The 14,592-nt window shown below is 28.7% G+C and overlaps 2 protein-coding genes across 3 annotated transcripts in view; one reads left to right on the top strand and one right to left on the bottom strand.

The window, feature by feature from the left end:
• Positions 1-5,741, bottom strand: part of Ncc69 (sodium chloride cotransporter 69) — a gene marked incomplete at its 3' end in the record, with an annotated part of 41,659 nt that extends 35,918 nt beyond the window's left edge. Inside the window, 1 exon segment of the mRNA XM_067046740.1 lies at positions 5,346-5,741. Within this exon segment, the coding sequence (XP_066902841.1) occupies positions 5,346-5,645 (300 nt within the window).
• A 318-nt stretch (positions 5,742-6,059) lies between these two features.
• LOC106678856 (deoxyribonuclease TATDN1) lies at positions 6,060-10,842 on the top strand. 2 transcript variants are annotated; one of them, XM_014417649.2, is made up of 3 exons: positions 6,060-6,246; positions 8,109-8,210; positions 9,704-10,842. In XM_014417649.2, exons 1-3 carry the CDS (start codon positions 6,156-6,158, stop codon positions 9,757-9,759), a joined length of 249 nt encoding a protein of 82 aa, XP_014273135.1. In that variant the 5' UTR covers positions 6,060-6,155; the 3' UTR covers positions 9,760-10,842. The 2 variants fall into 2 exon arrangements, with proteins under 2 accessions (XP_014273135.1, XP_014273134.1); XM_014417648.2 differs by lacking the exon at positions 6,060-6,246 and adding an exon at positions 6,283-6,408.
• The last annotated feature ends 3,750 nt before the right edge of the window (positions 10,843-14,592 follow it).

Below are 14,592 nucleotides of genomic sequence, written 5' to 3'. Positions count from 1 at the left end.
GGATAGAAAAGGAAAATAAAAAAATATGAATTAACAGAAAAAAAAAATGAAAAAATTAAAGAACCAAGGCGATTAAACAAATTTCATAAATATGCTGTGTAGCTAGCAACCCAATGAAGTTGGGCAGCATATCTTTTTTTCTTTTAATTAAGTTTTTCTTTCATTATCTTACTATTTTTTGTTTTTCAATTTATAAATATCATTTGTTATTTTCCCTGGATTAATAATATATTTTTTAATTGATCATTATTACTTTTATTTATAATAGTTGGTTATAGTATTAAAAATAGTTGGAGGTGTCTCTTACACGAGACTATACTCCTTCCCCATTATCGACCTTTGACAAATAACTATTACAATGACCATGTGAGGCAAACCAGGCTATAGATATAAAGAAATAAAAAAAAAATCATGACCGTAATAAATTATAGTAATCATATAATAAAAATAAGAAATAATTATATTAATTGTACTAGATTATAATAATTAATTTTAAGATAATGATAAGTATCTGTGAAAAAAATTGGTGGACGAAAATTCCCTCGGTAGTCCAATAATTCTAAATAAATTTGTTTAGTATATATATATTTTTTTTGGTTGGTTCAACAGAGCTCCATGACATCCTGTCTTGAGCTACTACTTTTCTGTCTCTGCATACAACTCTTTCACATCTTGGTTGATTTTGTCTATCCATCTGGTTTTGGGCCTCCTGCCGATTGTCCTGATGGATTACTTCGAGTCACCCACCCATCTTAACCTCCTTACGTTCTTATCATGAGATGTTGACGGACCAGTCTCTGCAAGCAGTTCACTCCATATGTTCAGGCTCTGATCCCAGATAGCTTAAAAGAGGTAAAAGCGGAGCCGAGGTATTTGAAATAATACTTCACTGTATACATAAAAATCCCTTGAAAGATAAAAAAAAAATTTTTTATACATATAAATAAAACATGCACCTTTATTACCATGTCCTTATTTGAAAAAGTAAATCGTATTTCAGAATTTACATTATTTATTTTTTTTTTAATTCGGAATTTTCCTGTGTGGAATCGACCAGATATACAAATGTCCCTAAAAAAATTCCTTGATCCGCCGCTGTATATATAAAAATATTTTTAACTGGATGAATGTAAGAAAATACAAATTCGAATAACAATAATGAAGGCCTAACCCGAAGGTTCGATGCCGATACCACTAATCTCTCTCTACATACATCCATCCAGTTTTGCCCATCCGTACCTGAATACTAAAATTTCGAAACGTCGCTAAAATATAGTTGTTTATTACTGACTGAACATCAAGATCCTCAGAATATATATATCATATCGGAGGTTACTCAGTGTTCAATCTACAATAGCATATGTAATTGTTATGTTATTTCGCTGTTTGAGTTAAATTATCATTATTATTAATTATTGATTTTATAAACACCGGGAAACAGTTGTAAACAATTCATTGGTGCTTCTCTATGCCAGAGACCATTGAGGAAAAAAGACGAATATACCTGATAAAAAGAGATAGCACAGATATGTAAAACTTTATAACGGAAGTTGGATAGTAATGGTCCAAGACAGATAAGTGTGCAAGAGGAAATTGAAGACAAAAAAGGATACTTACACAAAGCCGATCACATAACCATTAACCAAGTCTTCATGTTTCAATTTCACAAAATTTAAAAAAAATAATGAAAAGGACGAATATACATGATAAAAACAGATAGCACAGATATGTAAAACTTTATAACGGAATTTGGATAGTAATGGTCCAAGACAGATAAGTGTGCAAGAGGAAATTGAAGACAAACAAGGATACTCAGACAAAGCCGATCACATAACCATTAACATTAACCAAGTCTTCATGTTTCAATTTCACAAAATTTGAAAAAAAAAAAAAAAATGTAAAGGACGAATATACATGATAAAAAGAGATAGCACAGATATGTAAAACTTTATAACGGAAGTTGGATAGTGATGTTCCAAGACAGATAAGTGTGCAAGAGGAAATTGAAGACAAACGAAAATACTCAGACAAAGCCGATCACATAACCATTAACATTAACCAAGTCTTCATGTTTCAATTTCACAAAATTTGAAAAAAAAAAAAAAAAATTTATCTTCTTTTTTTTTTGTACTTAACAATATTTTATCGTCAAGACATTTAACCGAAAACCAGAAAGAGCAACTGAAACTGATTTTACCATCTCAATATTTGAATTCAAGCGAAAAGCGATTCAAAATTTGTATTTTAATAACAGTCTAATTTTGTACATACAGTTCTAAACCTTCAATAAATGTCATTAATTTTTTTAATCAATACTCTCGGAACTGTCGTTATAAATAACTTATTGATTCGTTAAACTATTTCATCCAGTATTATCAACGGTACGAAATTATAGTTTGACTCAAGAAGCGAGAGGGGAGATACGGGAACACCCCAACGAAAGAGGGTGAGAAAGGAGGGTTGGTTCCTAATACCCGTAACCAATCTTCCAGACAAGAATCGGGTATCAGACAATATACGTCCGAATAATTTTTTTAAAGATCAAAGATTATTAATGGGAAATAAATATTTAAAAAACGAAAGCAGTCTCGCCAACAAATACATAAATTGAGTGGCGGGTCTGCATTTTTTAAAAAAAATTATTTGTACATTTTTAAATTTCTTTCCTGTTAGTTATCTTGAATCTTAGACAAAAAAATATATACGTCCGAATATTTTTTTTTAAAGATTAAAGATTATTAATGGGAAATAAATATTTAAAAAACGAATGCATCCCGCCAACAAATACGTAAATTGAATGATATTTTATTTTTACCTTGTAATTAAATATCTATAAATGGTTATATTTCGCAATTCCAATTTTTTATTTGACTCAACAGTTGTTGACCCATTGCATTAAACAAAATTTGATTTATTTCGTTTTTTTAAGCGTTATCCCATTGTTGTTTTTATTTCGAAATCAAACTTTCTTACTTCTTAAATTTGAAAAAAAAACCTTTTCGGCGTATTTTTTTTTTTTTTCACTATTTTCCTACAAACAGATTTTGTCTAGTACATATCAAATTTGTTTCGCCTACTTTTCTCCTAATCATCACAATGAGAAAGTCTATTCAAGATTTATTTAAAATACAATATCAACTATTTGAGTTAACTGGAGTCGACAAACGCCTAGACCAGGTGCGCCAGACATCTGCTGTGGTACAACTTTAAGCAAACAAAATAGAGCTAAAATTATTCTAGAATCTGAAATATTCTAACCAAAGATCCCCTCACATTCTGTTAGACCCACAACTTTCAATATATTCTAGATTTAATGATTTTAATTACAAGCAAACCGAAAATTTATCAACAGAAGTCTAATATCTATTTAATTATAATAATTCTAAATTACAACATAAATAAAGTTTTTCTCTTTACAAAAGGCTAGAATTCATAGATGTTATTTCTGGAAGATTTTTTCAAATCATCCTGGCAGAACTGATCGTATTAATTTTGAAATGTAAATATTTGAATAGCTTTGATATTCAAAGTACAAATTTTAGGATAACAAAAAAAATTAAGAAATAAATAAAAATACAAATGTTTCTGCTGTTATTACAGTTTTCTCTCACTTTTATATAACTCAAAGCCAAATAAAATGGATTACACGCTCTAAAATTGATTTCGTCTTCCTTTCTTAAAACGAAAGTTGAAATGCAATAACTTTTTACAATCATAAATAACTTTACAATAAATACGTTAAGATAAATAATAACAAGTTTTTTTTTCGTCATGTTAATATTTTCATAGTTTGAGCACACAATAACTCCTTTTTGACTATTCAGTCAGTCTTTGTGGATAACGCAAAGAGAGAAAACGTAAATATAAAAAATTCATAGAATTATACAAAATATATTTTTTTCTTGGCTACAAGGAAAGATTCAGGAATCGAATATTTTTCGACCTAGTATAACCAAAACATTTTTTTTTTTTTTTTTAAATCGACGTTCCGTTGTTCTATTCTTGAATATTTCAAACTAACTTCATTAAAATAATGTCTATTAATTTTTCTCTTAAGTGTCAAACCTCATGGCTAGTCAATACAAACATTTGAGCATGTGAGGTTATTTGCTATTGTTTTGTAAATAGATTGCTGAAAAACGTGGATCGGATATGTGCTTCATTTTTTATTCAGCTTCTAAACCTATTTCTATGGTCTGATTTCAAAATGTTAGAATTAACTTTTACGCTGTATTTTTTTTTCCGAAGGCAGTGAAAAAAGGCTTAAAATTTTTTGCTACCGAAATATCAAAGAAGACTCCGAAATTAGAAAAAATAATTTTTTTACAGACATAAAATAAAATTGTTCATTTTATATTTTAATTCCTATGATTACTATATATAAAATTGTTTCATTATTTTTTTTTTTTTTTAAGAATTGTTTATTAAATCGTTGAATAGGTACTGTAATATGTTATTATGTTATGCGGTTACTAATTTTAAAAAGTATTTATTATGTTTATTAATTATAAATATATTAAATAAAACTTTCTTGTCACAAACGAGTGTCAAGCAAGAAAAAATCATATAATTGTATTAATAAATTATTTAAGAATGATTTTTTATTTCAATGATATTTCGTACAAGTTTATCTAGGAGAAATGAAGCCAAAAATTTGATCTATTTTTTTTAAATATAAATAGCAGCGAATAATTCAATTTACTTCAGAATGTTGTTTTATATCATAAGTTTTTCAGGTTGTGTGATTAGCAGCAGACTTACAGATTATGAAATTATAACAATGATTTGTAAATATATAACACAACTTAAAGTTATTATGTTTTACAGAAAAGAAAACTGACGTTTTTACATTAAAAAAAAACATCAGAATATATCTGTAACAGAGAAAACAATATGAGGAATCAAAATCTAAAAGAGATAAAGAGAGTTAGGTAAATAATATGTATAGTTTTAAAATTGACATTTCGTAGGAATAAAGTATAAACACAGTAGAACTCCGCTTATCCGTCCTAGTCGAAACCTTCACAGTGGCGGTTAAGCGGAAGAACCGGTTGATCTGACTTGTATAATAGAAAAAACTCCAATATCAATTAACTTACATATTAGGTAAGCATTAAGATGTAATATTAAAATTAATATATATATTTGTGTGTGTATAAATAATGAAGTTAAATTAATCAGGTCAATTTTAAAAATTAAAATATATTAAGATACATTATTTAAGTGTATAATCATAAATTCAATTATTTTCTTTTGTCAATTATTTACCGGCGGGTAAATCCGGTTAAGCAGGGTTCAACTGTGTATAGTTAGTAGTTAATTTTTGCCTTTATAAAAAATCTTACTTTCGCATGTTCAGTCTCGTTATGTAGTTCCTCTAGAGTAGGCCTGACCGCAGCTTGGATCGACATGATATTTCTATAGTTATCCATTCTTGGAAGAGCTTCCCTTGTAAAGTGTCGGAAACTCTTAGAGTAAGAAGCGACATACTCATCATCTTCGGCTTTGAGTGGCTCCAGTTCTTCTTGGTGTCCGCCTGCTAGGTCTAAACTTCCCTTACTTCCGTTTTTCCCTTCTACCCGGTTGACCTGGAATCTTGGTCTCCTCTCTTCGACATGAAGCATTTCTACTTCTGGATCGGTCATTGCTAAAGGGAGAGTACGATGTTAACTAACCGAAGACCGACACGGAACTGGAGTAACCGAATCCTCCGACTGTAAAGGACATACAAAAAACAGCTCCAGTGTCCCCTCGTGAGTTAAACCCCCCACCACTCAATCTCCGCGCTCCCGGTCAGTCTGAACAATCGTGAATAGTTTCTATTGGTGTATTTTAAAATGAAAACTCCTTCTTTCTTTGTAAGTATATCGACTCAGAAAACCACGCATAACATAAAAATGTATGAATAAATGAAAGAAATGAACAACGGTCATTTGTGGTATTTATTCTATTAATTATTGAATTAAAAATATTTAGATTGTTATAGTTTATGAAAAATTTAAATTTTCTTCACATAAGCTAAGAAATCAGTTGTATCAATAAAGAAATTAACATTTATAAACATTATCAAGTAACAGCTGATACTGGAGACACGGCAACTTGAATGATGTGTCTCATCAGTTTTATTAATTTCTGTTAATTATTGTGAATTAGCGATGGCAGTAACACTGTGGGGCCTGCTGGAGGCCTCAATATTGTTCCTCAATGCCGTTTGTGTTCTTCATGAAGAAAGATTTTTGGCAAAAAGTGAGTTAAATATATTTTGATAGCACTATATAACCTCCCTAATAGAAGCATAGGTCATGTAGGGGGTCCTGTACTTTTTTAGAGATTACTTTAATAAAATTGTTTTAATAAAGCTTCGTTAAGAAGCTGACTAACAAAAGATTCACCAATTGTATATTGTATGTAAGTAAATTTACTTCTACAACTTTACATGTCCACAGTACATTCAGCAATATTTTAACTTTTGAACCTGTACTAACAAGGTTAGTATGGGTTTAATAACTTGGGTCTAAATATTAATTAATTACCAACTACTAGATAGTGTGCCATAACAGTGTATCTTAACAAGCGTTTGGGTCATTTCTTACCTGAGAATGCATAGTGTATGTGTTCGAAACGTTTCAAATTTTTTCACGTGTAGATCAATATGATCTTCTCTATGAAATTATTACTTAGAGAACTACAAGAGTGTTTTGAAATAATGTTAAATAAATTATAGCGCTATGTTTCCATACAAATCTTAGGTTCGAACCATACTATTGCCTAATGCGTAAGGAAACAAATTACAATGTTCGGTCTAATATAATCTCAGATATAAATTCAATAATGAACAAAAGGAAAGAAAATAATAATAATATAATACCACTACTGTGGTGTAATATTGGCATATCTTAAAAAAAAAAATAACAAGAAAGATCCGATTTTATTATGAATTGGATGTATTCCAAAGATAGTTTCTTAAATTAGGGCTACTTTCTCCATTATGATCGTCCAACAGATTCAAAATTATTGTGGTTTTCAAAAAATTACACCAATCTATAGTGTAATTTATGGAATACATTAAATGCAAATTAAATAAATTTATTGCTATTATTAAAGAGAAAAAACAAAATATCTACCCATATAAGCAACAAGGAACAAATCTACTTATGTTTTTGTTGTATTTTTATCTCAATATTTTTATCAATTTGCTACAAAAACTCAAGGTCCTTCGTCTAGTAGTGATATGGATGAATGGGCCTTGGTTTGGTGTGAATTAAGAATTCATGAAAAAATGTTTATTAATTCCCTATTGTATATGTGGCTTCATACAATCCAGTGACTAAACAATTATAATTTCAGCCATGAAAATTTCTTTTATTAGTCAAAACTTTGAAAGTTGAAAAATTAAGAAATTAACTGATTGGCTTGTACATCAACTTTAAATGTACGATGGCATAGAAAAATGAAAATAATATTAGAAAAGAAAATCATGATATAATTGGCTTATTTCATGGTGGTGCAAAGCACATTTCCAGTAACTTGATGAAAAATTAAATTGCAATTAATGGTTCTTTTGGGAGAATTAGAACTTTTCAATTAATTTTTACCTGTTAAAAAATAAAAAATAAAAATTTGAAGAGTTGTAATTTTCCTAATAGAGAGAACACTTAATTTTATTAAAATTAAATTAGTAGATATGTACTCTGCACCACTAATGTAAGCAAGCCAGCCATCCTCATATGTTATTATTTTTCTAAAGGATAATTATCATTCTTTCTTTATAAATTTGGTTAATATTTTTCCACTTGATGCTTCTCATCTGAATTGATGATTTAGATCATCTAATTTGACTTGGTTTTAATTATTGAGATAAAAAAATTTCAAACATAGAAATAATTAATTCCATTTTCTTTAGATGTTTAAGTAAATTACTTAATGTACTCTAGATTAAACTGTTATTCAGTTTTATTAAATTATTTAGGATAATTTTTAGTGATATATTTACAAGAATTAGTGTCAATTTAGGTAACATTTAGAAACAGTCATAAAAATTTGTTGGATTTAAAATTATTCTCTCAAGTTTTGAGTGAGACATTTACTATAAATAATTTTTTTTTCAGTGGGATGGTGGAGAGCACCAAGTATACAAGGTTTTGGTGAAAAACCAACATTCAAAATGCAATGTTTACATTTAATGCATTCTATTAGAACAGTTACAAGGAGTAAGTATTGTATTAATACTTATTAAATTATCAGGGTTGCGGTCAAAAAAAGAACAAATAGTTTACAAATATTTATTGTCCGATGTTTCGCCCCACTTTGCAGGGCTTTTCAAAGCGAAACGTTGAACCTTTGAAGTTGCTGTTCAACCTTTCGCTTTGAACAGCTCTGATGAAGCCCTGCAAAGTGGGGCGAAACGTCAGACGATAAATAGTTATAAACTATTTGTTCTTTTCTTGATCGCATATATATTAATAAATTATCATTTACATGTAATTATAGCTTATGAATACCAGGGCTTCTCAATTTTTTTTATTCAAGTATTCTGTGAATATAAAGTTAAAAGTATTTTTCAATTTTTTTTTAAATATCGTACAATTCTTGGATTGATATCTACTCATATCTTATTAACATTGCTTTATTTTAGTTCTTTGTACATAAGGTGATCCCTTTGCTCAAAAATAAATGAACATTTTTTATCATAACTAAAGTTTTTATTTTGAGTCTTTCCTGGAAATAATAGCCCTTATATCAAGAATAAAACCTGTATTTATTTTGTTCCTATTATCCTATTTTTGTAAATTAAATCTATTCATTAAATGAAAATTTTTTACAAATGCAAAAATAGTTCTTACTTTTTACAAATGTTTTTTGGAGTTTGATTCTAAATCAATGATTTATTCAAATTAAATAAAGACCAATTAACTGTTTGTTTCTCTTAGATATTTTTAATTCTTAAAAAGTTTCACTAGCATAAAACCATAATATTCTGACACATTCAACTGTTAGGTCCAGGAAAAACTATATATAGTTTTATAGTTAGACTCTAAATCTTTGTTTAGAAATGTTAAACTAGAGAAGCATTATGACGAGAAAAAAAAAGATATGGTCGAGACTCTTTTTGTTTTGTAAACTTATAAAATAAATGAGGAATATAATGAACCAAGAGTATGTTCATATGTTATATGAGGTTCCTGATAAAAAGGTTTATACGAAATTGCATTGCATTTATGAAAGAAAATTGATGGTATCCTCAAATGTTTTAAGTCCATTATATGCCATAGATTATCTATATGCCTGATGTATAAATTAATTATGATTTGTAGAAACATAAATCTAATTATTTTATAAGATAATAGCAGTGTTGGGCAAAAAAGTTACTGCAATTAAAATTTTTTTATTCTTATACTAATTTGAAAATAAAATTACAATAATGGCGATTTTAATAGATAATTTCTAGTAATTGATAAACCTGATAAATATGACTGAGGTCTACATTAATAATTACATATTATGCCAAAGTAATCCAGTTATTGATTACTATGAAATGTAATTGCTATTATTATTTGCCCAACAATGGAGAATAGTTTTTGATGTATATAAAATAATGTTATAAGTTGTTAATTGACTGTAGGAAAACTAATTTTTGATAAATAATTTAAAAAAAAATATGAAATAAAAAAACTAATGTTTTTTTTTTTTTTTTTTTTTTCAGTACCGTTAATATTCATCAATATTTTAGTTATTTTAATCAAACTTATTTTGGGCTGATACAGTGTTAATACCATTACATAAATACTCAAAAATGTCTTTGAAAAAGTTCATTGATATTGGTGCCAATTTATTAGACTCAATGTATCAAGGTATTTACAATGGAAAGAGTAAACATGAACCCGATTTTTCCGATCTTCTGACCCGTTCATGGAATAATGGTCTGGATAAGATTATCTTAACTGGTGTTAGTCTGAAAGAAAGTAAGGAAGCTTTAGATTTTACAAATACTGATAGCCGCTTGTATTGTACTGTGGGCTGCCATCCGACAAATTGCAACGATTTCGAAAAGTCAGGTGATGCCGATCAATATCTTAAGGATTTGTCTCAACTTATTTCCAATGGAAGAGAAAAGGTGGTAGCCCTCGGGGAATTTGGACTAGACTACGATCGCCTGAACTTCTGTAGTAAAGAAACTCAACTGACTTATTTTGAAAAACAGTTAATTATGAATAAAGAACATAATATGCCTTTGTTTCTTCATTGTCGAAATGCATCTGAAGACATGTACAGTATCTTAAGTAAATATCAAAATTGTTATCCCGGAGGTGTGGTTCATTCATTTGATGGTTCATACTTATATGCCCAAAAATTCATCGACTTAGGTCTATATATTGGCATCAATGGCTGTTCTCTTAAGACAGATGAAAATTTAAATGTTGTTAAACAAATTCCATCAAATAAATTAATGATTGAAACCGATTGTCCTTGGTGCGAAATCAAACAGAGCCATGCAAGTTCTAAATATGTAAAAACATCATTCCCATCTGTCAAGAAGGAAAAGTGGACCAAAGGAAGCATGATCAAAGGACGCAATGAACCATCAAACATAATTCAAGTATTAGAAGTTATTGCTGGTATAAAAGGAGAAGATATTGACATTCTGTGCGAACAAATTTATAATAATACACAGAAATTATTCTTTCAAAATCGCTGATACCAGAAATATTGTAAATATTCTATTAGCTTTTTGTAAATTATATTTTTATAATCTTGTATTTCTGTTTTGTAATATTTGTTTGTTAAGCTACGAGGAACATAAAAATAACTATGTTAATTAATAGATTTAAAATTTCTCATGAAGATTTCTTGATTTTCCTAATTCTCCTAAAACACAATTTACTTTTTAAGCTGTTAATTTTAAGAATTCTGTACCAATTTAATTTCTTGTTAGGTATAATATGTCTAAATTGAGTTAGCCTGTAAAGAATGAAGTTAATGCACCCCCTTCACTAGCCTCTCCTCTCCTGACCATTACATACTCCTCCTACAAAGTCTACAACAAAATGTTTTTATTATTATAATTTTCTTTTACTTTTTATTTTACAACAACCAAGAAAGGACTGTGTGGAAAGTAGACAGAAGAGGGAGGATCGGTGAGAGAACGTGCCACTGCACACCTTTCCCCGTCCTTTTCCCACAGGCAAACTTATCTTAGATGTAGATTATATTTTATATTAAAGTCTTTCCTTGGTACTAGTTCACAACTGCCAACATTTGAGTGATATTGCAGTTCATTATGGCATAAAAGATATCTTAATATTTAATATAACTACAAGAAAAAATATTGAAAATGAAAACATATCGTCATTTAATTTACTACATTTTGTAAGACCGAAAAAATCATTATAAAAAAAACAATAGATTGTTTTAGATACATTTTGAAGAACTTTTTGAAGTTAAAAACATTAAATACATATCCTACGAAACCATATAATTTCACTAGATTTGTTTTTTTTTGTATTAATTTAAAAAAAATTAAATCTGCACTACTACAACCTCTGAAGGTTCAGTGGTGCAGTACTTTGTAAGGAAGTACTGTTATTAGACCAACGGTTGTACAAGATTTGGTCAGGATCATGCTCCCAGTAGGTTTTTACCCAATAAAGCGTACCCACTTTATGAGGCTGGGTGGATTCTGGAGGGCTCCTGAACCCACAGGACTGACTCACTACTACAGTGAAACATAATAATTATCTGCCATAGCCGGATTGGCACCCAGTTTTTTTTTTATTTAGTAGAAAAATCATATTGATTTTTTCATGCTTATGGGATATCACAGCTTAGAAAACAAGATGTATGCAACTCTATTATTTCATTTTTGTCTTCTTTTAATGTTTACCTCTTCTTAAGAAACACCTCCCTATAATGGATTCAATATCCTCCCCTTTGGGTGTCCGTTATGCAGAAGTTTTATTGTACTTACAATAGTCTTCACATATCATTCCACTTAACCTGAATGTACAAGGCCAGACTTAACACAATCCTTCCAACTACTCCTCAGATGTTTCCTAGCTGATTAACATTTAAGAATTTATTTAGTGCCCGGCCCAGCAATATTACATTACCATTTCTCCATTCAGGATCTTATTCACTCAAATATATTTCTGAATGCTCTCCAATGCTGCACTGTGCAGCCTCCTATATTCTACATTGAAGTGATCTGTCTTTATTTAGTTGTATACAATATGATATTGATTCTTTAAAGGTAAGTTAAACAGGCCTAACAACTTCGTGTTTTTTCTCTACTAACTTCAATTTCTCTGAATTTGTCTACATTAAAAGAATATATCATAAATATTGATTTTTATTCAAAATAAAAATAATAAAAAACAACCATGCACTAAAATTATAACATAATAAAAAACAGAATGTCTACCAGTATAGCCACAGAATTTTATGAACAACATCCAAGGGAACTTTACAACTAAGGAACGCAAGCACTGTCATTCATCAAAACTAATGTTCACAATATGTTTCAATAATAAATAATTATAGAATAATAAGCATAATAGGCCTAACTTACAAAATGTGATTACAATAATAATTTTTTTTTTGTGCACTCAACTCACTAGCCACTGCTTTGCAACAGTAGTTCCATGTGTATTAAATTATTCTGGTGGATTAAAGCATTTAGCCTTTTCAAACAATTCCGTTTTTGGTCAAAATGAAATTTAATTGTTGTTTTAACGGTGTGGATTAGGGCTTATATACTCTCATAGCCTCATATATGACAATTCAAACTTGTTAGGGTACATTACTCGATTTTTCATGATAAACAATGATGCTGTTACAAAAGCTCATAGAACTTTGTTCCCCTAAAGTAATCTAGTATGCAAGAAAATAGTTTTTATTGCTTTATAATATTTTAGAAATTGGAAGAATGTTTAAATAATATGAATATCAATGAGGGGAAGATGGTGTGGTCAGAAAATAACACAAATAAGTTAAAAAACATATTCATTAGTACCAACGTTTCGACAAGAATTTCTAGCCTTCATCAAGACCAAGATAACAACCAATGAATAAAAGGATATATAGAATGATTAAAGAAAATAATTGTACAGAATGAAAGCATATAAAAATAAGCAAGCAGGCGTGTCTTATGTTTTATTCTCTTTTTTCTTATATTTCTTTTACCCCCTTCTCAATACTTTTCTTATTTTTCCTTACCAACGTTATTAGTTTTGTTCACTATTTTTTTTTTTAGAGAAAGAAATTTATTCATTCATGCTGCCCAAATACATCGGGTTGCCACATTACACAGCATACTAATCACTCCGTGATCGGACATATATAAATTACATATTTTTATATGATATATTATAATAGAAAGATAACACATATTTTTTTTCCCACAGTATTCATTTACAATTAATATCAGTCTACAACTAAATACAAGCTTTTCAATTTACTCCTTTTTTTTCTTTCCCTTCTATTTTACAACCCTTATTTCATTTTATCAACAAATTCCCCTATATAACAAATACTATAATATTTTCTAATTACTTCTTTGCCTTACTTAACTGTATATTTTGTTTCTTTATTCTAGTATTTTACTTATATATTTCATTAGTTACATATATTTCCTTTCTCTTTATTTTTCCATAACTTGGATTTTTAAATTATCCATATAAATATTCATATTTCGTTGTTTCTTTGCATTATGTAACCCTGTATTTTTATTTTCTTAATTATGTTATTTTACTTACATATTTAATTACCTATATATACGTTCTATTTCCCACTTCTTTCATTACTTTATTTTTATCTATTTTCATTCTATACTATTATTTCCTTTTATTTGTTGGTTGTTATCTTGTTTTTTGTTTTTAGCCCTGATGAAGTCAAGAAATTCTGGCCAAAACGTTGGCACTAATAAATAAGGTTTTTTAATTTATTAGTGTTATTCCCCCAACCATCTTTCCCCCATATATATTATCCACGGTTAACTCGTCAATATGAATATCATGTCTTGTAACTTTATTGATGATTTACAATTTTTTTAAATTTTCTCAGGAAAAGTCCGAGAATTTCATTTAAAGATTTTGGTTGACATGATATATATATTTGTATATAACCAGAATGTTGGAGAAATTAAGAACGACATAAAATTCAGGTTTATGACAGTTTTCTTGATAAAGTGAATAAGTTAAATTTGGTAATAAATTTTGTACAAAAAAAAATTTGGGCATTGATATTGCACTGATACAATAGCTTCTTGAAAAAAACGCACTCATGTTTAAACAAAACAAAAAACTCATGCTAAATAATGAAAAATTGCATTCCTAATCCTGATGTGTTTATAAATATTTACCATTAAAGTCAACTACCTATCACTTCAAACACATTCATAGTGAAAAATCTATTTATAGTATTCCTGATAAATTATTTATTTACTGTGAAATAGTCTTCAGCAGTATAGACAATATTATGGAATATCCATAAATAGAAAACCCATTTATATCTAACTAGGAGACCATTTAAGATGGTTTCTTTATTTTAAAACGGTCTTGTGACATTATGAGGTCATGACTTATTGAAAGAAAAATC

Source organism: Halyomorpha halys, unplaced genomic scaffold, assembly GCF_000696795.3.
Source record: "Halyomorpha halys isolate HHAL.00 unplaced genomic scaffold, Hhal_1.1 Scaffold164.1, whole genome shotgun sequence".
NCBI classification, from domain to species: domain Eukaryota; kingdom Metazoa; phylum Arthropoda; class Insecta; order Hemiptera; family Pentatomidae; genus Halyomorpha; species Halyomorpha halys.
The sequence above is the reverse complement of the archived record's forward strand: the minus strand, read 5'-3'. Positions and strand labels throughout refer to the sequence as shown.

Coding starts and splice junctions, on each gene's coding strand:
- LOC106678856 (XM_014417648.2), top strand. CDS start 9,794: ATGTCTTTGAAAAAGTTCATTGATATTGGTGCCAATTTATTAGACTCA.